The sequence below is a fragment of the Dipteris shenzhenensis genome, chromosome 31, assembly GCF_047967505.1.
Source record: "Dipteris shenzhenensis isolate YYH24624 ecotype China chromosome 31, Dip_SZ_1.0, whole genome shotgun sequence".
In the NCBI taxonomy this organism is placed as follows: domain Eukaryota; kingdom Viridiplantae; phylum Streptophyta; class Polypodiopsida; order Gleicheniales; family Dipteridaceae; genus Dipteris; species Dipteris shenzhenensis.
In genome coordinates, this window is record NC_141626.1 from 23376942 (window position 1) to 23400504 (window position 23563).

Here is a 23563-nt window from a genome sequence, read left to right on the forward strand (position 1 = left end):
ACGTCTACGAAAGACGAAAGGGTTTATGATACTGAAAAGAAACCAGATACAGTGAAACCTAAGGGTGGAGCCACTAAAATGGGCTCCCCTATCCAATGCTAATGCATGTGCCAAGAAATAAAAGAGGAGGATAAGGAAGAAATGAAAAGAAAAAGAGGGGAGGCAAAGAGGAAGAGGATAAGGTAGAGCAAGAAGGAAGAGGACAATAGGGGAGAGAAGGATGGATGGAAGGGAGCTTGAAACCATCTCAAACAAAACAAGAAATAAAAACCATGAAAGACACCACATTGCAAGGATTGAGTTTCCACCTAAAAGCATCGAAATAACTCTCAAAATTTGCATCGAAACTAAATTACTAACATTATCATGCACATAAAAACTAAATTGATGAATCCTCTATCAAAGGTGGAGTACCAAGTAGAAATTCATTCTAAGGGTAGAATTGCATGAAGGATGCTATGGATCTACTCCATCAAAAATTTAATCTCAACTAGAGCTCATAAGCCATCCAAAATAGCTCCCTATTAAAATAGTCACTCCCGATGCAATATGATATCTGTGTAATCGGTTTTCAAATGGCCAAACGAATTCCAATGGTAGTGTGGCCTTGCCAATGAAAGGTAGGACAACTCCGCACACTAGCCTTTGTTGTCTAAAGATCCATTAGTACAATCGTATTCATCCGTCAACTATTGCAAACCTCAATGTTGCCCATGGGTCTGTCAATGGAGTTTAGATAGCTGCTCCAAGAGGAGGACTACCTACAAGGATCTCCATGCCCCCTCTTTGCATGGCCCATCCCCTGACATAAAGAGATCCAACCTCCAATAGACCATCATGTCTGCATTACCCAACGGATCAACAGGGAATGTATTCCGACTGCCGTGAAGGATCCTTGCTCTAATAGAGAAGATGAATTGCTCCCACAACCTCTCCTCTACCAAAAGGATGTGCCTGTCTGCATTGCCCAGAGGAAGAACAGGGTTGTATTCCGACTGCCTTGAAGAATCTTTGCTCTAATAGAGAAGATAAATTGCTCCCACAACCCCCTCTCCACCAGAAGGATGTGCCCCCAAGCTTGTCCTACACAAAATATGTTGTTAAAGTCAACTTCTACAACCCAATAGTCCACCTCTGGTAAGCAGTTTGTGAGTTTCCGGCATACCAAAACCCTCTGTTTCCTGTCAAAACATTGGGCCATCGTGTCTAGTGCTCCTCTGACCAGATACAATGAGCTAAATGGGTGGAGCCTCTAAGCCGGCATCTGTACCCACCACAACATATTAAAAATAAACATAAAAGCTAGTAAAAAGTGTCTGAGCCCATGGAGAGAATGGACGTGTGGCGTGGCGTCAATGTGGTAGTCCCCTGTATGCTGTGTGAGGACCTAAGTCCACTGGGCGGCTAAGAATGGATAATAGGATCTCGGCAGAGAGGCTCCAGTGGTGGGCAGGCTGCCGTGGCCGCATGAAACCTGTGATAGAGTGCCGACGTAGGTCAATATATGCGGTCTGATTCGGTCTCCTAGCTTTGGCTCTGCACCGGACAAGTGCCAGTCACACCTGTGTGAACATGGAGGGAAGACCATGAAGCCTCATCTATGCATCGACAAGCTAACGTGTCAGTCTTCGGGCTTTGGCTATGCCATCTCTCTGGGGCTTGCTGGTCCATGCTATTTGACTGCAATGATCACACTTTGGGTGAAATCTAGCTGAGCACCCTGATCTCATCTATGTGCCATGGGCAGCTATCTCTGTGTCATACGGACAAGGTTGCCAAACTCTCTGATCTGGCTGAGACGAGGCTAGAGAGGGGCCCAAATCCATCTCTGAATGGTGCCGACCTCGGATCACAGGGCGTCTGAAAGTAAGGTGCTTCTCTGACTCAATCTCCTCCCAGAGGAGTGAATCAAGGAAGGGGGAGGCTGAGAGGCAACAAGGGCTAACAAAGCAGCAAAGCCCCCACTGGATTGCAAACGAAGAGCAGCCAAGCCCAAAAACTGGCAGCAGGGGACACGGGACTGGAGGAAAGCAAGAAGAAGAGGTGGGGAGGAAAAGAAGAAGGCGGAAGAGAGGCAGAGATGGCAGGGGGTACAGTGAGTCAAGGGATAGCAGGCAGGTGCAGGCAGGAACAATCCCAACTTTTCAGATTGTGCTTCTGCTCGAGGAGCTTATTAAAGATGAGCAGAAATTCTATTATGAAAGCATTTACAAGGATTTAGCTTGTCATTCATCTATTTTGATTCCCTTTTAAGGACAAGCCTCATCTCATTGAATCTATCATCTAAATGACATTTCTTCACAAACAAGTGTCTGTCCACATCTATTTTAGAGAGCCGTTTACTCTAAGAAAGGGTCAATAACAGCACGAACAATTGTTTTCCCACATCAATTTTAGAAAACATTTCACCCTGAGAAAGAGGTATTTATATCATACTTTAATACTTTCTTTTTTAAACCAAGGAAAATCGGGCCTACAATTTTGGCCTATTGACCACAGACATGGGCTGTGTTACATCAATAGTCGTCAATTGAAAGTTTGGTGAAAAATCTTTGAGCTTCAGCATACCTTTTTAGAACTACATTACAAAGTGGGTGAGTTGCTTCCAGCAAGTTGTCGAAGGGACCCAAGACATTCGATGGAACTGGTGGGGTTCCCAGCCTCTTTGAAGAGCAATACTGAGCCGTGGATAATCCACTTAGGCAGTAGCAAGTATGATAGAAATCACGTGACTTTCCTGGTTTATCCCGTAGCCCTCCATCCAACACCTACAAGCAAAACTAGTGAGGATCGTTTGCTGTATAAAAAGAGACCAATCTGGAAACAGGCGTGCTTAATCTAGATTTTTTGTTCAGCATGAGAAGCACAAGAGGCCAAATGAAAAATTTGACAGCAGCACGTGTACTTGAAAATTTGTATAGTTTGCTAGCAGTCAGCACACCAATGAGAGGAGAAAGACATAAGAAAAGTACAATATCTGTTCTACCATCAGGAATAGGAAGCAGCATATGATGAGTTATATGAGTGCAACATCCAACGGTAGAGTTTTATACCTGGCAGCACAACAATATATAGCCTTGCAAAGCTTGTGTATTGAATAGTGGACCCAATTGACACTCATCTGGAAAGTTTGTACGGATCCTGTGAGAATATTCACCTTTTTGTAACCCTGTTTCCTCATCCCTTTCGCATGTTGCCTGCATCCATCTCACATTATTAACATTCATGCACTAACTGTAATATTAGCGCCCTCATTTAGAGCTTCTGCATGTAGTGGCCTTCTCCTCAAACATGCACCTCTACGTTTCACAGGATCTGAAATGAAAATGCAGTAGTCGTGCTTATTTTCGTTACCTTGCCCTGTGCAAGATTAGTATGTAAAGATCTCTGAACCAAAGCTTGCGGACAGACTACATACTGTGTAAGCCTTTGGATCAATGGAAAAATTCCTCCCTGCCATAAATTAAACCAACAATTAACAGCCATTGAACTTCCATACCTTGGAAAAGCAGAAAGTAGGTAAGACTTGAGGAAAAGAAACACAGCTCTTCACCTGCCAAAAAGAGTAGCATCCATCTACTAATTTGTTGACTCTGCCTTGAAAACCACCTTCCACTTTCCCTTGTCGAAAGACAGCCCAGTTCTGTGGACAAGGAAATGCAAATAACACAGCTGCTATTTCAAGTAAAACCTTGCAAGAATCCATCGTCTCGTATATATAAACCCTTCTGAAATATATTGACTGACAGAGAATTTCTATCAGGAGGAGAAATGAGCATGAAAATAACTTCACACTCAATTGATTCTTTCATGAACCACAGAAAGTCATCTTTAAGGCAAAAACACATACATTAATAGATTATTGAACATTGAACATTCTCAAAGAGGAACATGCTTGCTTGGTGTAAACCATGGGCTGATGGGCGATCCACCCAGGGTCATCATCCAAAGGAAATATGTAATCTTACATGGTCAGAGGCTGGTCCATATCTGCAAGTCAAATCTAAAATAACCTCTTGGGGCACCTAATGCTGCTCTCTCAAAGGGGTCCAAGCAGCTGCCTCCACTTGGAGACAGCAACCTATGTGTGTAGTGTACGAGAAGAAGGGAACCTCCGTAATCCACTTCGAGTGCCCACTCTAGAAGGCCAGAACCACTTTCTCAAATCTCAATGAACCTCTTGAAGGGGACGACCCTCCCACAACAAGAGCTGCCAATGCAACGGGTCCTTCCCAAAGTGACTGTTGTTGGGCAGGGGAAAAATTAGTGGCGAATTTTAGCCCAATCTCCAAGTTAATATTTAGAGTTTCAAATTTAACAAATACACCCAAAAATACATTGGCCTTATATTTAGAGCCTTAAATTTGATAAATTTTCCCTGAAAATGCTAGCAGGGCTACTATTTGTAACTTTACATTGGGAAAAGATTTTGCACGTCCACATACAGAGTTAACAAGTGCCAAGTCTGTGGGAAAAATCGTTGGAGGAGCTCCCGTCTGCAGCTGCCCGCCGCCGCCTGTCGCCATCACCCAGCCCCGTGGCAGCGCCTTGCTCCCTTGGCCGCGCCCAGCTCCCTTGGCAGCGCCCTGCTGCCTTGGCCACGCAGGCTCCCTGGCAGCGCCCTGCTCAGGTCGCCCCCCCTTCAGCCCGTCTGGCCGCGCATCGCGCCCCCCCTTCAGCCTGCTGTCTGGCCGCGCCCTGCTGGTCGCGCTCCTTTGCCCTTCAGGTCGCCCCTTCAGGCCGCCATCCAGGCCGCCTTTCAGGCCCCTCCCTTGCTGTTGCCCGCCCCTCCCTTGCGTTTCAGGCTGGGCTGCTTCAGGGCCCTCTCCGGGGCTGTTCTGCTCGTGTTCCAGGGAGCTGAGTTCTTGGGCTGTTTCCAGGCATTGGCGGAGCTTTCTGCTTCAGCATTGAGCGGCCTGTTTTTCATCCCACGCAGGCTGAAGTTCAGGGCATTCATTATACAGGTTTTTGGGGATTTACTTGTGGTTGGTTGCGAGTTCTTGGTGGGTATTTTCAGCAGAGGTAGCTCCTCCCCTCAGGACAGCGCAAGCTGAGACAATGGAGGACACTAATGCCACTCCCGTCGCCGAACCTGAGGAGATTGAAGTCACTGTTTCTTTTCCTCCCGACATTGTGCAGATGATTGAGGTAGCAAAGGAGGGTTTTCGTTTGACGCACATCATTGGCTTTCTACCCGGTAGACGCCAACAATTATGTGATTGGGTGTACACCAGCATGGCCTCATTGGGTGTCTCAGTTACGGTTTTCCGATTGCTTGGCAGAGGGTACTTTTCTTTTGGCCTTCAGTCTGCAGAGCAGGCTCAAAGAGTACTTATGAGCTCACCGATTCAGTTTCAGAGCAGAGTCATCCATTTGTGGCCTTGGCGGAAGCACTTCAGTTCTACTTCCCCGGGACCGCGCCAGGTCTCTTTTTGGATGCTTTTCCCTGGACTTCCTAATGAGGTCAGCTCTTGTCGCAGAGCTATGGAGCATATGGCTAGTGTGGCAGGTACAGTCATCCCATCAGGTGCTAGACTTTCCTATGCTCAGTCACTTGCTCGTACAGGTGTTACGAGGATCAGACTCACTTCAGAGTTCCCCCCTCCTCGACCTTTGCCTACTTTGATTTCGTACTCCATGGGAGATGGGGTCCAGATGCAGCAGAGGGTTTTGCATGAGGGTCTTCCTGATCAGTGTCTTTTCTGTCGGAAGAGAGGTCACTTTATTAGGGATTGCCTCAACCGTCGACCTCGATCAGAGACTCCGGATCCACCTCATCCTACGAGTGACCTAGAACCTACAGCTCAGCCTCCAGGGGTCTCTGAGCCTGCTTCGACTCATTCAGCAGAGCGAGAGGAGACTCCTCCGGGGGAGCCTCCAGTGGACTCAGAGGACTTGGAGGTGCCTCCAGCGGAACAGCTTTCACGGAGAGCTTGGAGGAGACGGAGACAGAGGGAGAGTCAGCAGTACGAGCAGCCCCAGGTACAAGCTCACAGATGGTAGAGAGTTGAGACACATGTGTAGGAGACCCCAGAAAGGGGAGATGCAGAGGACCATCCGCAGGCAGGTCTTGACACTGTGCAGGAGATGGTAGCTGAGGGAGTCGAGACACACGTGCAGGAGACCCCGGAAAGGGGAGATGCGGAGGACCATCCGCAGGCAGGTCTTCACACTGTGCAGGAGACAGTAGCTCAGGATTTGATGACTCTTGACACTACTACCCCGGAGGTTCAGATTTTGGTTACTAAGACAGTTATCCAGCAGGAGACTGCTCAGGCTGCAGTTACGGTGACAGATGCCTCTTCCCAGCAATCCATTGAGAGAGTGGTATTTCACGACACAGGTCAGAGTCAGAGCCCGTCCCAGGATCTCATGCGCCTGTATGAGGTTCCCTCGAGACCTCTTTCTCTTCCCCGTCGCATAGTACCTTCTTTTGTTGCTATACGGAGTGTCCTTTTAGACACCCCTCCTAGTACAGCCTCGTCCTCGCAGCTTTTCACTCTTGGTTTATCCAGATCTTTTGCGAGTGCGGTCACAGATTTCACTTAGTACCTAGACAGGCGTGAGGGTTGGGAGATCCTAGCAGATGAGATCGAGCGAGATTATCAGTCACCCATGCTTACAGGCACCTCGTCGCAGATTCTTCCTCTCCCTATCACCTATTCCTGGAGCAGAGTTAGAACGGCTCAGCCCTTTTCAGCTCTTATAACTCCTAGACCTGACCCCAGGGTGGTTGACAGAGATTTGCCCGTTGAGTTTTGGCCCTTTTTGGCTCGAGGGGTTTCCACAAATTCCCTCACTCGATTGGAACCTCTCCCGGTATTTTGTCGACGGTCAAAGGAGGTAGAGGAGTACTTGGGATCTGTTACTCTCTCCAGAGAGGGGCACATTCTTCGTTTCTCCGCTTTCGATCTCGGGGGAGCGAAAGCTGGTCAGCTGAGTTACTTGACAACGAGATTGCTAGACAGCTCATGAGCATGACTCAGTTTTCTTCGGTTCACCGTATTGTCGGCTCGCAGATTCATTCTTGCCCTAGGACTCTTCGACCTGGCTTCGGTGGCAGGGCCTTTCTGTTTCTGTTCTTTGAGGTTCAGGGAGACTTTGATTTGCCCAGGAGTGCTGGTTGGTTTGACTTTCAGCTCCTCAATTCGCGCCATAGTACTATTCCTTTGGATGGAGCCATTTTACATGAGTTGGGGCAGATTTGGAGTTTGATCAGAGACCGACTTTGGATTGCGCCGTTAGAGAGAGTGATTTGTGCCGCTGCCACTGGCACCCCATCACTTCCATCCGATGTCTAGGTCTAGGTTGTCCATCATTTCTTGGAATGTAAGAGGACTGAACGGCCGCAGATTTACCTCAGATGCAGATAGTCGTAGATCGGGAGTTCCTAGATTGCAGTTGCTTAGGGACTCCCTTCGGTTTATTTCCTCAGGGTCCCCTCCAGACATTGTGCTTATCCACGAGCATAAGCTCTCCCAAGACAGGATTGACAGATGCAGATCCTTACTCAGAGGACAGAGCCGGACATATTGGAGCCCAGCAGATGGCACGAGGGGGGGAGTTTGCATTTCAGTTTCAGCCAGGTGGGCCTCTGAGATCACCCAAGAGGGTACACTCGTGGAGAGCAGGGCATGCTATGTTATTCTTCAGATTGAGAGCACAGCAGTTGGTGTTCTCAATGTGTATGCTCCCACGGATCCAGCCCACAGACGGGCTTTTTGGAGACAGCTCAGAGAGTCCCTTCCTCAGGCAGACACCTGGATTGTTGGAGATTTCAACATGGTTGAATTCTCTGAAGACAAGTCGGGCCAGACAGAGGGTGGCCTTTCTGATAGGGAGAGAGTGGAGTGGGATAGTTTTGTTTTGCATGCTGGACCTCATGATGCAGCTCGATTGGACGACTTTTGTCACTTGGCTGACAGTCTTCAGTTCTCTTGGTCCGGGGTTTGCCATGGCTCTCTTTCTTTGGTCAGACTTGACAGGTTTTATATTGGCCAATGGGGCCACGCCAGACGAGGATAGATTGGGATCCACCCGAGTTATGTTTTATCTGACCATGCTCCAGTCCTATTACAGATTCTCCCTACCTCTCGATTGGAGAGCACAGGCTCTATGAGAGTTCCAGACTTTGTTTTTCAGGACACAGAGTTCGTGGAACGGTTGAGAGAGGCTTGGTTGTCAGAGGACACTCCTGTGGATCAGGGCTGGTTGATGTGGGTAGAGGGGGCTTTGGCTAGAGTCAGCATGGCCTGCCAGTTGAGGACAAAAGAGGAGAAGGAAAAGCTCAGAATCAGAGATCGAAACGCAAGGGCGGAGGTATCCAGACTTCAGAGATTGATTCAGAGTTTTCCTCATTCTCTTTTCATCAAAGGGCAGCTTTCGGAGGCTCAGGAGAGACTAGAGGAGATTCAGGGCAGGAAGGCCCAATTCAGGGTTTACTCCCAGCAGACTTTCTGGATCCAGAAGGGGGATAGATGCTCTAGAGAGTTCTTCAGGGCAGTGGGTCAGAGATACTCTTCAGACAGTCTTCGTAGACTTGTGGATGAGGCCGGGTCTCTTCAGACGGAACCTCACCGTCTTGTTGAGATCACTTCTGTTCCACTCTTTACACCGCCGATCCAGTCACTGAGGAGATGATCAGAGCCAGAGAGGAGATTTGGAGTCATGTCCCCCAGATGTTGGTCTCAGACACGATGAGTCATGTTTTGGATAGCCCACTATCACTCCTGGAGATCACGGATGCGTTACATGAGCTGCCCAGAGACAGATGCCCAGGGAAGGACGGTTTGTCGCCACTTCTTTTTAGAGCTCTTTGGAATACGATTGGGCCTCATCTACTTTCTGCCTTTTCATAGGCTCTCGATACAAGATCTTTGGGCGAGACATTATGCACATGTATGATTTGTCTCATCCCGAAAGAGGGAGACAAGACAGTCCTACGTAAATGGAGACCCATTACACTTCTAGGGACAGCCTACAAGATCCTAGCGAACACCTTGGCTCTTCGCTTAAAGCCTATGCTACCAGATATCATCAGAGCTACTCAGACAGGATTTGTCCAGATCGGAGTATCTTGGATAACATCTTCACTTTTTGGGAGGCCACTCACTGGGCGAAGGAGAGTCAGCAGGAGATTGCAGTTCTCCTTCTCGATTTTGAGAAGGCTTATGACAGGGTGGACTGGGGTTTCTTGGAGGGCACTATGAGGAGGCTAGGCTTCAGTGATAGATGGATCTTATGGGTCTCCTCACTTTACTCTCACTCCTCTAGCAGGATGGTGGTCTGTGGAGGCACAGGACCGGCTTTTCAGCTATCCAGATCGGTACGATAGGGATGCTCGCTTGCACCTTACCTTTTCCTTTTCGTAGCGGAGGCTATGGGATACTTTATGCAGGCTACCAGTCATGGCACTTTGGGCCTTCATCTGCCTATCCGGCAGGAGCAGGAGCTTCTGGACACCGAGTTTGCTGATGACACGGCACTGACAGTCAGAGGAGATGCATATAGTCTTGCTACTGCTGTGGATTCAATTGACAAGTTCTGCCTAGCCTCAGGGGGACTTGTCAATTGGAACAAATCAAAAGGCATCTGGATTGGAGCTCAGCAGGATACCCCAACATGGGGAGGAGACAGAGGCTTTGTATGGATACCCAGAGGCACCTCCACGAGATATCTAGGCTTCCAGGTTGGCATTGAGGTGTCCCCGACGCAACAGTTTGCCCCCGTTCTTGAGAGTATCCGGAGAAAGCTAGCCTACTGGAGTACGGCTAGACTTTCTTTGGCCGGAAGAGCGTTGATACTCAACCAGGTTCTACTAGCGACTATGTGGTGCGTTGCGTCATGTTGGTGCTTTCATGCTGGCTCGATCCGTCAAGTGAGGAGATTGCTTCGGAACTTTCTGTGGAGTGATGGTGATGGTTCTGAGGACACTAGGGCCAAAGTTTCATGGGATACTATCACTTTACCCCTTCTCGCAGGGAGGACTTGGGATTCTTGATCCGGAGATGCAGAGCAGAGTCCTTTTAGTCAAACTTCTTGTTAGAGGTTTGACTCCAGGAGATCAACCATGGAAGCAATTCCTACTACATGGGATTCACCAGTCCACCCCCAGAGTAGCAGGTCAGTGGGCAGGTAGAGTCAGTTGGATCTTCCTGACGGACCAGCATTCTCAGCCTTCCTCACCACTTGTGAAAAGGCTTATTCAGATATGGGATCATTTTCGACAGCACCTCATCAGAGCAGTTCCCTCCTCCAGAGAGGAAATTGCCAGACAGCCACTTTACCATAACCCCCTGGTTCGGTACCAGGGATCTTCCCCTGGTACAGAACTTAGGACTCCCTTGGCCAGATGGCATGCTCAGGGGGTTGTGACAGTCAGAGATTGGTTCAGGGGAGGTGTGGAGATGTCAGAGGAGGTGATCAGAGATAGACATGGGCCACTTGGACAGATTGCTGCCACTAGATTACTGATCATGAGAGCTATTCCTCAGGAGTGGAGGGATATACTTACAGATCCAGCCTATGTTCATCCCATCTCTACTTGGTCAAGTTGTTTTAGTGAGGCTAGTCTATGCATTGGAGTTCGTTTAGGACCGGCACCGTTTATTTATTTTGAGATGGACTCCTCTCACAAATTGTATCCCACTCAGCCCCTGGATCGACAGGAGCTCCTTTGGCAGAGAGTCAGGGTCATTGGTTGCCTGGGTAAGGAATGGGCCACAAATCCTTCCAGGTTGACCATTGCAGAGGATACTAGATAGAGACTTTGGATTTTTCAGGGTCGACCTCTTGCGGAGCTTAACTGGGACCCAGGTGAGTGGGCATGGCCTGCTCCGGTGGCAGGCGTTCGTCCTCTTTCATTTTTCGAGTACTTGACGAGGGCAGGGTTACAGGCTTCAGCAGAGAGACTGTCATCACCTACCATCTGCTTCCCAGCATTGGCACGCACAGGGATTTACTGCAGAGCTCTTGCAGAGCTACTGGACCCACTTTTGGGGCATCAGTAGAGCCACGAAAGTCTCCTACTTTCTTTGGCTCACTATACATAGGGGCATACCCGTGGGTACTTGGCTTCCAGCATATGGGTAGACCCTCCTTGTGTATGCGTTGTCAGCTTGCAGAGGAATCTAGCAAGCATTGTTTATGGAGTTGCACCAGCTCTAGAGTGGTATGGACAGGTATCTTCAGGTTGTTCTCATATGTTACATCTGAGTCCTTTCTGATGACTTGGGGCGCTGCCCTTTGGGGGAGAGGATCTGGAGCCTTTACTCTCTTTGAGTTAGAGCCAGGAGACCATGGTTTCTTCATGCAACGTCGCCAGAGACGGGGTCCCACGGAGGCCAGCATCATGCAGCCGTTGGATTTACTTTTGGTACCGGTACCAGCTCAGGATTCTATGCCTACTTCAGCTGCAGGGTCAGCATGGGAGGTGATTTCCAGCATTACCCTATGGCGGATATGGTGTTAGCGATGTTCTTTTGTCCTTGGGGGCCATTTATGCACGGAGGCTGACACTCTCGCTTCCATTTGGGCGGAGATTATCTTCACTCTCAGGAGTCAGTGGGAGCAGTGTACAGGCACCTCTTTGGCAACTCGTGGGAGACTTATATCCTTCATGAGGACATGGGACTGCTCATTATTTTTTCATTTGACCCCTTTTGGGATGTCGTGGCATTTTAGACCACCTCCATGGCTTTTTTGCCACATTGTTGAGGCTAGGGATAGAGTACTTTCTCTCCCACCTGTTGTATGATTTGTTTTGAATGGAATATACCACTCTTTTATTTTAAAAGATTTGGCCAATGACCTACACTTCTATAACTGAGAGGCCTCTTGTTTTAATCCTGGTGTTGGGTTGATGGACCAAATCTTGCCTAGATAACCCACTACTCCAATGCACTAACACTCAAGCATCTACAAGGACTCATCCAACTCTTGGTCTCCCTCTATCTCTGGCTACCCAAAACCCCCCCGGACCCACTTAATAATGTTTGGGGCGGAAGGTACCGAGGGCATTGCCATTGTACTGAATCCTCAAGAGCACCCATGTCCTAGAGAACTATCATACCAACACGGGGAAGCTGAGGCTCTATGTAAACCGACCCTCCAAGACCAAGGATGGCATCATCTATCTCTAGCTTGCTTGCCCCCTCAATGTTAAGTCAACCATAATCACGGAAGTCAGAACCTTGGTTATGATGAGGCGGGAAACCAAGACGGCTTGACAGTGTAGTGGTGGACACACGCGATTAATGTCTAGCAAAATATAAACCTAGCATTAGAGGGATGCGTCAATTTTACGAGCAAAAACCTATGAGCAAGTTTATCCGAGCATGTTTTCAAGAGATTTAAAAAATACTATTTCTTTAGGAAACAAGGTTTTTACACTTTTATTTTCACTAGAACTAGATCCTTTTATCATAAAAATATACAAACTAGTCACTCATTCATTTTTACATAACATAAATCTTCTTATTCATAGTCATCCCTTTGTGCCCTTGTTATTACCTTAAAAAAGTGTTGAAAAATAATTCCTTTAAGAAACATCCCTCATAATCACTCTCAATGTAATAGTATTATACATAAATAATTACTTATTAAACACATTTATATCATATGGCAATATCTTTCTAATGTTTTTATAGTGTTAATAACAAGATATTTATGGACATTTTTGTAAAGAAGTTTAAATTACTATGAATAAGTATTAACTTGGGCTTATATATCACTCTCATAAAATACATGTAATATTTAATACTATATATGCAAGATTTTCCAAAATATAACCCCATAGATGTGCTCAAATGGAGTTTTTTGATCAATTTGAGTGGCTGAATGACTATATTTGGACATTGGATGTGAAAGTTAAGTCACTTTTAAAAGTGCTGTCCAAGGTAGTTTCGCTCGATGTGAAAGTTATGTCACTTTTAAAAGTGCTGTCCAAGGTAGTTTCGCCAGTGAAACTACCTTGGAAGACCTACTTCAAAGGAGTTTCGCTCGCGAAACTACCTTGATGGCTTGCTTCAATGAGTTTTCTGTGGAGAAACCCTTTCATGAAGATAGGTAGAGAGAGGTTTTTCAATATCACTCCCTATTAAGTAAAAGTTGTAAGAAGGATCATAAGGGAATTTTCATAGAGAAGTCTACTCTACATGTGGGTTTCTTCAAAAGCCATCCCATTATGTTCTCACCATTCCCAAAGATTCACGTAAAGATTCCTATATAAAATAGGCATTGCTATAATACTTTGCATATTTCTAAGTGAAACTATGTTTTCTTCCGATTCATTTTTGCCATATTTTTGCATAGTTGGAAGCTTTTTTTTTCCTGCGCTCGGAAAATGCTCGTCCTCGCATTAGAGAGGGATGCCAAGAAGGGCTAAGTGATTAAGGCCCTTTGGAAGGACACTTTGCATCGAGGTCCACATGGCATGCACTAGGCTTGGGAGAGAAGTCTAGAGAGAGGGCTCCACATGGAAAGAATTAGAGAGAGAAAGAGAAGGAACTAGACAGAGTTCACAGTGGGATAGGAAGCAGGGAGCTCCCTAGGAATCACGGCTAGATGGATTAGAAGGAACAAGCCCTCTATGTTCGTTCACGTAATATTGGTATTAGAGCCTGGAGCCGTTTGTGAGAGAAAGTTGAGTTATCGGCGCGAATTATAATGAAAGATGACTGGAACAAAATCACTCTTCGACAATGGCTTTTGCTAAGTATACTCACAGCAAGCTGTGCAAGAGGATAGAGACAAAAGAAAAGAGAGGCGAATTGAACGGCCAAGGAGTACGGAGAAGAAAACAGGCCTGCCTCTCTACCTTGTTGGACGTGAACTGAGACCATGGTGCCTCTCCGGATAGTATTTATCAATGCCATAGCTACAAACAAGGGGATGGGACTAGCAAGAGTATCAATTTGGGCAGAGATTCAAAGGATGAAGGCTTTTCGACGCGTCATGTGATGATTTGTAGTGGACTAATACCGAATGATAAAGTTTGCAGCTCTTTGAAGATTGTGAATAGCTTCCTTCCCAAGGGCAACTTCTGGATGATCAGCTGATGGACAATAGTTTGATAGTCACAAGCTTCACTAGAAAGCAGAGATAGAAGAGAGCACGAAGTAGAAGTGAGAGAAGAACAGGGCGATTCATGGAACCTGTGCAGAGAAATCAAGAAGAGTTTAAGAGCCACGTCATCCAACGTTATAAGACCTTGGAAACGCCACATCATACCTTTCCTTCCTCTCTCCAAGGATTTATTTCAATCCCCTCTTCCTTCCAAAGGCTTTATCTCTCTCTCTCTTTTATAAATATCAACCCTTTCAAGTTGTTAGCCTTGTCTATTTCAAAGCCAAGGATTGGAAAGTGAAAGGGACTTCAGAGATCGGGATCGAGGACGGTGAAAGAGCGAAATCGAAAGCATAGATAACGAAGCAAAAATAAATAAAATTGCTTCAGCTTCAAAGATAAATCCAAAGCCTCGTACAAATTTCAAGGAAGTGGGCATTGCATTTTTCTCTTCATTATAAAGCTTTTTGCTTTATAATATCTTTAAAAATCTCATTTTAAAATGACGAGTCCAGAAAGAGATGAAATGATTAGGGAAAGCGAGTAAGGGGCTAGAAAAGAAACGGCTATAGTCGAAGAGAAAATACATGAGGGAATCCATGAGGATAGTATGGAGTTGGAGGATTTTGATTACGATGATTATGGAATTCCATGTTCGGAATTCATTAAACTAGAAAATCGAACACAAAATATAGAAAAATTGTTAGATCTATTAATGGCAAATTGAGAGGTCTACCTCTCTCAACTTCAAGAAACCTCAAGCATTCTTCAAGACTTAAAACCACCAATTTTCAACGGGGAAGAGAAAGAACGCAACAAGGATGCCATAAACACGTTCTTGCAAAAGTGGCAAGACTTCTATCAACTTAGGAACACCCATCTTGAAAGTCAAGTCGTGGAAGCGAGTCTTTTCCTTGAAAGTAAAGCCTATAAATGGTGGATGAGCCTCACTAAATTTGAACAAGATTTCTTAAAGGAATTTTACCTGAAAATGAGTTTAAAAGGGCTTGGGAAGTTGGGACAATTGTAGCATGAGCAAGAATACTTTAGTCCAGTACATAGCGAAATATAGGAGGCAATCCTTAAGTTAAAGGGAATTGATGAATTTAAAAAAGAAAAGAGGTTTAGAGAGAGGTCTAAAAGACACCTACAAGGTTAAGGTGAGAAGAAATTCTCCCAAGATCTTTAAGGAAGCTATCAAATATGCCCAAATATATGACGACACTATGGGAAAATCGAAAGCTGAAACTTCAGAACAAACTGTTTTTGTTCCTAGGTTCCATAAATTTCCCAATCTTAAAAGGAAGGGGCACGTCAAGAAGGAGGTTCTCAGGCACCGCCTAAGAAACCTCAAACACAAAGATATTCTCTCCTAAAGAAAGAGGATTATGAGAAGCCAAGCAGGAAAATATAATCCTTAAATGTTTAGGCGAAGATCATGCTACTTGGAACTGCCCTAAAAATAAACAGGCGGGAGATAAAGCCCTAAATAAACCTCCATAAAAACAAATACACGTGGTGCAGTTGTTATCGCTTAAAGGTACTGAAAAGTACACAGAGGTAGAGGTTTATCCTAAGGATAGCACCCACATGTGTTGCCTATCATCGGCAATGTGGCAGCCCACCTTTGGTCCTCATGATTTTGAGGATGCATGAAAAAGTCGAGGGAAAAAAGCAAGAATTATGGTCGCTGATATTGCAATACATAATTTCAAATTATGTATTGGATGCCTTGGATTTCCAAATTATGCATCTCGACAGAACGGATGTTGTTTGCTACGTCTAAAAATAATAAAATTTCCCTTGATGTTGTTAAAAAGTATAAATCTTCTTTTGATGTTTTAATGGTTGAATTTAAGGATGTTTCTCCATCTAATTTGCTTGATGGTTTACGCCTTGAGTGAGATGTAAATCATAAGATAGACATAATTCTAATATCTGCCCCTGTTTGTTAAACACCATATAGACTTAGTCAAACCGATGAGGTCGAGAGACAATTAACTGAATACCTTAGGAAGGGCCAAATTCACCTTAGGTTTTACTAGTAAAGAAAAAAGATGGTACTATGTGTTTATGTATAGATTACCAAGCCTTAAATAAAATAACAAGAAAAAATAAGTATCCTAGGTCTCGCATTGATGAGCTCTTTGATCAGTTGCAAGGGACAAAATATTTTACTAAAATTAATTTAAGATTAGGATATCACCAAGTGCGAATTAGAGATGATGATGTCCCTAAGACATCACTTCGTACTAGGTATGGGCATTTTGAAGAGATCTAGTAGCTAGCTAGGAACGAAATGGAAATGTGAAAAGCATAATGAAAAGCAAAAATGAAAGAACAAGTGCTAGGCAATGATAACCAAAATACTCACATGTAGATAGCTTGATGTTGACTGATATCTAAAGACTCAAGACAAGTACAACACTATATAGTGTGACACTAGACTCTAGAAAGCCATAGTGTATATGGAATAACTCCCAATATGACACGTGGCATGTCTAGGACTCACTAGACTATAAAACACTCCTTAGACACCTAGTACACTCATTTTTGACTCACTTTGGCTTCATATTCCAACACCCCCTAATGAAGGCAAGGTGAGAGACTACTGGAATGGAACCAAGAACAAAACATGACAATGACGATCATCAGAACTGTGCATGCCGGACTAGAACTAAACATGGTTCCCACACAATCTCAGAGGTAAGTGAGCATGGCTCAGAGGCTAGTGAGCATAACATAGAAATCTCATCTAGCATGGCTCAAAGGCTCATCATGCATGGATGCATGACCAACTCATAGGTCTAGGAGACCAATGCACCAACATCCTGGAACTCTCAAGCCAGGCCTAATAAACAAATAGACCTATCAAAGCCAATACATCTGGCTCCCACAGTACATCCCCCCTTGGCTTCATAACAGGACATGTTAGGAAGCCATATGCCAAAAAAATAGAAAAACCAATACATCTTTTTAGGAGGACTATCCAAGGCAGAGGACCTTTAGACTCAATGAAAACCAAACACTAATCAAATACATCTGGATGTAAAAATGAAAAGAAAAGGACTGGAGCGGAGCGGAATCCTCCGTATGTCATGTCCCCCTGGCTGGTGCATAGCTAAAGATGGGACGCTGGTGCCCGTCAAGGGGTGCCGTGTGTCTCGATCTCCTGGACGAGGCTCGACGCAAGACCAGAGCCACCGTGACTCCCGTGGGATGTATCCCGGGTCTAAACAATGACGGGAGATCCCCCAGAGTGATCTGTGTGTCCCCTCGATGTCTCGTGTGTCGTGCTGCGATTGCCGGGTCAGGGTCTCTGTCACGTCGGCGGCTAGACACTGGACGATCAATGTCACTCGATGGGAAGAACTTTGTGATCCTGCTCTGAGAGGTGTCTGTTGATGTGACCAAGCCCCGTCGGTTGGTATGTGGCCCAATCGGGATGGTGGGTGGAAGTACCGGAGGGGCATCTAAACTGTATTGAAAAGGAGGTATCATATCGATGTCGAACCCTAGTCTCACAAACCATCTGTGAGTCCGTGCATACCAGCATCGCTCGTCTCCCTCTGCTGCCAACCTCATGGAGGAATCGAGAGCCAACCATGGCAACCTCTGTCTCCCTGATGTGTAGTCCTCATATGATCTAACCCGGTGTAGATATGTGATGGTCTGAAAGGCTGCATCGAGCTGGAGTGGAGAAGCACCAAACTCGGCCTAAATGATGTGATGTGGTACAGACGGTTTCCCCCGGATCATCCATTAGAGCATGAGGATCTGCAAGCACTCCACCCGTCTCCACCCATGTCCACTCTATCTCTGACATGTCAGGCCCCCAACAAGGGCTGCCATACATACCGGCTGGTCGGACCAAGAAGTCGAAGAGAAGAGCCTTGGTCTGAGGGTCCTGGAAGTGAGAGTGAAAGCACTGTCTCTCTAGCCGAGCCAGTGAGGCATATCCCCTGCAGTCTGGCCTGCATCGCTGGTCTCATCATGAAAATCGGGCCGGAGAAGATAACCCCCAAGTAAGTGTATGAGGATACGATCTCAACTGGTGACCCACCCAAAGTAAAAGTAAACTGTTTCCGTTGCATGTTTGCTCGAGAGGTGTTAAAGATCATGACCTTGCTCTTGCCAAGGTTGACCTCCAAATCATGGGATAAACAAAAAGCCTGCAGTGCATCCAGGTGTCGCTGGAGCACCTCGGGTGTGGACGACAAGAGTACCACGTCATCTGCATAAAGAAGAATCCTGATGATGATCCCGGCAAGTGAGCAACCGGTCCCTCCAAACGTCCCCATGAAAGTCTCAAGCTCATCGATGGAGAGGCCAAACAGGGTCGGTGATAAGGGACAACCCTGTTTGACCCCTATAGTACTCAGGATCTCATCTGTCCACCCTGCGCCTGTACGAACTCGGCCTGAGACTCTCTCATACAGTGCCATGACTGCCCATATGATCTCCTGATCAAATCCCAGTGTGTGTAGGCATGTGATAAGACGAGCTCGAGATACTGTGTCAAAGGCTTTGCAGAAATCCACAAAGCAACAGTATACCCTCTCCTTCCGTGATCTGACCTCCTCAATGACACTAGTGTGAGTATGTGATCCATAGTCCCATGGTCTCGCCTGAAACCGGCCTGACCCTCTGCTCTGAGTCCTCTCATCTCTGCGAACAGGCTGACCGATGCATCCAATACAGCTGCATAGATCTTGGACATCACATGTCCAATCATGATAGTCCTGTAGTTACTCGGGTCCATGGGATCCCCTACCTTGTGGATGGGGGTGATGGTGTTGAGTGTCCAAGTGCGGGGGAAGCCAAGGCAAATAGCGTCATTGAATAGCTTTGCTAGGATCGGGGCTAACATGTCGATCCCATATGCGATAAACTCAGTGCATAGCCCCTCCTGATCCTTAGCTCGGCCATTGTGCAGTTTCAATGTCGCGTCCTTGACTCCCCCTCTAGTGAACAACGTGCAAGTGGTGGGACGAGGTGTGTGTATGAGGTCTGGAGTAGGCTGGTGTGGGACATCATATAGATGGTGTGCATACGTGTGCCAGACTCTCGTGTCGGTGAGGGGTGATCGGGACCTACGCTCAAGGAATCTCCGCAAAAAATCCTTAGAGTTGTTGCTGTACAAGATGTGCAGCAGCTCCTCCTCATTTTGACGAAGAGAAGCCTGCTTCTTCCGACGTACGAGACGTCGGTACTTGCGTACCGTGTCTGGTGTGTTCGGGAGGTGACATCTGGTTTCAAGTCAGAGCTGTCGGCGATAAGCCTTGCACTCCGCATCGTACCAATTGTTGCAGGGTACAGAACCAAGAGGTGCTGGTCTAGTGGACCGTGTGGTGTGGGGAAAGATTTGGAGGGCAGCCTCGTGGAGTGTGCGACTAATCAGGGCAGCACGGTCCTCTATGAGTGGTATGTGATCGATGTAGGTTAGGAGTCTGTTTAGGCGTCCAAAGTAGGCCGATGAGAGGCTGTGATCAAAGTGTATGTCGTGGTAGGTGTCGTGCTTCCTATGTGGTGTGTGTGGTGTGGCTAAGCATGGGGTGGCGATAGTGAAGAATAGGTATGTGTGATCAGCTCCTGGAGGGAGTGGTGCTACGGTGAAGTCGGTGATACATGAAGTGAAGGTAGGGGATCCCATGATGTATTCTACTACACTCGTGTGGCAAGCAAGTAAAACCACCTGAGAGTGCCATAGGTCGAGCCCGTTGTAGATGATGACATCATGCATCCTGCCCAAATCAAAAGGAGCGCGTGTCCATATGGTGTAACAGGCCCGTGTCGGTCCGATGAGGTCCTAGTCATACCTACTCCATCTAGGTCCATGTCTGGAAGCATGATAGAAGTCCAGGAGTGGTGTCTATCGCGTACTCGTCCTGGCGTTGAAGTCCCCAACAAGGAGAACTTCCCCGCGGGCTGAAAGGTCTGGGATATCCTGATGTAAGGGTGCATATGGAGATGTCTCACCCTCTTCTCGTGCCACTCTGGCGAAGTAGGATGTGTCTGGCAGGAAGTAGCATATTGCTATGAAAAGGTCACGGGTGTCTGTGCGTCGGATCCGGATCCACATGAATCGGGAGTGTGCGTCCCTTCCTCTCAATGGAGATGGCTCCAGCGAGGGAAGACCTGTACAATACTGCGACCCCGCCTGATCCTCGGACTCCTCCTGTATCCCTCGTCTCATCCCTGAAGGCTGACTTCCATGTGTAGCCACTGACAATCGGTAGTGGACGCTCTGGGCTCTGGTGTGTCTCCGTGTAAAAGACTATGTCTCGTCCTGTATAAGACTGCGAGAAGTTTCCTGGGTCTGACCATAAGGTGCCATTACAGTTCCAGATATAGTGTGACACTAGACTCTAGAAAGCCATAGTGTATATGGGATTACTCCCAATATGACACGTGGCATGTCTAGGACTCACTAGACTATAAAACACCCCCTAGACACCTAGTACACTCATTTTTTACTCACTTTGGCTTCATATTCCAACACATTTTTAGTTTAAAGTAATGCCATTTGGTTTAACTAAAGCTCTAGCAACTTTTAGGAGATTTATGAACAGTGTCTTGAGGCCATATTTAAGCAAGTTTGCTGTGGTATTTTTTTATGATATCCGTATCTATAGTAAAACGAGGAAAATGCATTTGGAACATTGTGGATTGGAAACAGCCCTACTATTATGTACTCATACCAAGGGGGTAGGCGGGGGGGTAGAAGCAGCCCCGTGACTTTGTGTTATGCAAGGGGGACTGGAAACAGCCTTGCGGCTGTTCGTGGTAGTGAAAGAATAGGCAGGGGGGTAGAACAGCCCCGCGAGAAAAGAAATGCAGGGGCGGGGTGAGCTACAACAGCCCCACAACAAGCTAGGAGAAGCCTAGTGGGGGCTGGGAGGGGATCCGGGGGGGCTGAGGGGAGACGAGGGGGATGTGTGTGAGAGAGAGAGAGAGAGATCGCTGATTGCAATCTTTCCATAGGGTCCACATTGCCCAATAACAAACCCAATAAAAGAGAAGATCATAACCCTACCTTTGAGGATGGAAACCAAACAACCGAACATTCATGCCGAAATAAACACCGGGGAAACGAGCCTATAGCTGTAGCTGTAATAGGAGCAACATAGACTCCCGTGAGGAAAACATCATCAACAAGTGGCGGAAGCAATATGACGACAGCTGTCCAAATAGAACAACTCCAAGTAAAACTCGTCACAAGAAAATTTTTTGCCAAAGATGGAGCTTGAACGCACAAATCATGAGAGTCAGAGAAATGCCAGAACAAATGAGGCATAGACTCCCGTGAGGAAAACATCATCAACAAGTGGCAGGAGCAATATGACTACGAGCCAAGTTGCCAAAGATGGAGCTTGAACACACAAATCTTCTGCAGTCTTTTCCACCACCACCGAGAAGAGTATGTCATAGACCAGATGCGATTACATGCGCGCGCGCACACTTCTTTTTTGTAAAAAGCAGTATTCGTTAGAAAAAACATACACACACACACATGCAAAAAATGAAAGATAGAGTGGACACAGACAAATAGTACATACACGGAGAGACAGACAGACACAGACATAGACATGCATAGATAGATGAATAGATATATCGATAATCATGTGGGGTAGCTCCTTCTGCAAAACAGTCTGGCAATTAGCTTAGAATCAACCTTGATATGCATGCAATCAAGTCAATAATTTGACAGAGTCAACATTGTCCATTTTCTAAAACCATGTTTTTTGATTTCTTACGACCTGTCAGATATTTTCTTGCATTTGCTACATGAAGTGGAAAGAGAGCCTTAATTTTACTCATTTCAGCACGTTGTTAAGCTCAAATAAGCAAATACATTAAAGTTGTTGTCCATAATGCATGAGAACAAGGAAATGTCAAATGAAAACTGTAACTGTAAGAGAAAATAGATAAACATAGAGATGAGTAAAATGGATGAAATGCTGATTCATCTTGCTGAAATGCAGTCTATTTTTCTAAACCAGTTTGATCGGGTGCTCATGTGGAAGATGAGTTTGTGATGCTTTTATTAAGAGCCTTCCACCCTCATGTGCATATTGTGTATCAGTGTTCGCTGCTGTAGCTTAAATATGCAGATCTACCACCCATCATTCTCTCCTCACAGAGACATTGGGGTAGGTCATGATGGACTAAATGTATGATAGTGGACCTTCCTTACTTTACAACAAGAAAGAAGAGACGAACTCTGGCAAAGAAAGCATGGACAACCACAGAAAACAAATGCAGCGTCATAATCAAGTGATGAATGCCAACCAAGAGAGCCAAACCAGCCTGTCTCTATTGTAAAAAGAATGGAAATCAGTATAATGGTGTGCTAGAAGAAGGCATATGATGAAAGGCAACAAGCCATAGACGGCCCACCTTACCCAGCTTAGCAAAACGTGCACAACAGTAAAACATGGATGTTCTACAAGTGTGATCTAATTTCTCTTGAAGCGAGATGGTAAAAAGCAAATATTTCCTGTAAAATCAAAATTGTTGATAATAGGCTATATTTACCAATAAGCACTCTAATTATGGTGTAAAAAATATGGCGGGATGTGCCCATGACATATACAGTGCTCATGACTGATACAATATATGTCATGTATGGAACCTAAATTTGGCAGGGCGATTGAGCAATGTCATGGTTGAATAGGACCTATGAACAGCAGTGCAAATCACAAGCGATGTGCAAATCAGTGCTCACATGCAGGTCCTCAAATTAGGAAGCAGCTAATTAGTCTAAACCAATAAAGAAGCAGAATTGGCCACAAACTGGCTAAACTAACTGACAACAAGTAAGGATGAGGGAGCTAGAAACTTCAAAACATGAGAGAACCAGGACAGAAGCAAAGGCCTCCTCACCGTATTTTCCTGTGTAAGCTTGATGCTATGGAAAAACAGCAGTGCTTCATCTTCTGAATTACCTTTAAATCTAGATATCTATTCTGTATGATACAAAAAGGGCAGAAGGGGGCCTGCAGGAGGGGGATTGGTAAGTTAAAGGGACGAGCAGGGTGGGGCAGGGAAGCATAAGCATTACAGAATATTACACTTCATATGGTTCCCAGTCCTCTTACAAATACACACAGAAGACCAAAGAAATGTGCTTGATATTACACTTCGTATGGTCCCCAGTCCACTTACCAGTAGGCGTGGAAGATCAAGGAAATGTGCTTGATTGATGAGTGCAAGTGCTGCAAGTCCGCAATAGGTATACCTGCAACACAGCCGAAAGCACAATTGCCTCATGTGAAGTGGATTTTTTACAAAAACGTTCAAATGAAACTTAAGCGTAAGTCATACTGAACTGGTCTGATATAGAAAGAGCTCCTCACAATATTGTGTTCTTCTGTGAATAGGGCCCCCCAGTTGGTGAAAACTCCTAATCTTAATTAATTAGTTGGTGTGGGGGGAGGGGGAGAAGTATATGATGGCAAAATATTTAGGGATAAAGGGGGGACGGCTTGAAGTAAAT

General features: G+C 46.0%; 1 protein-coding gene across 1 annotated transcript in view; it reads right to left on the reverse strand.

Moving 5' to 3' along the window:
• Window positions 1-2351: 2351 nt before the first annotated feature.
• ERA1 (Prenyltransferase family protein) overlaps window positions 2352-23563 on the reverse strand; it is a 111135-nt gene continuing 89923 nt past the window's right edge. The window contains exons 10-14 of the mRNA XM_087369729.1: window positions 23233-23305; window positions 3554-3643; window positions 3355-3453; window positions 3054-3197; window positions 2352-2768 (exon numbers count right to left, since the gene is read on the reverse strand). Coding sequence (XP_087225855.1) covers window positions 2517-2768; window positions 3054-3197; window positions 3355-3453; window positions 3554-3643; window positions 23233-23305 — 658 coding nt within the window. The 3' untranslated portion in view covers window positions 2352-2516. The remainder of the gene's footprint in view (window positions 2769-3053; window positions 3198-3354; window positions 3454-3553; window positions 3644-23232; window positions 23306-23563) is intronic.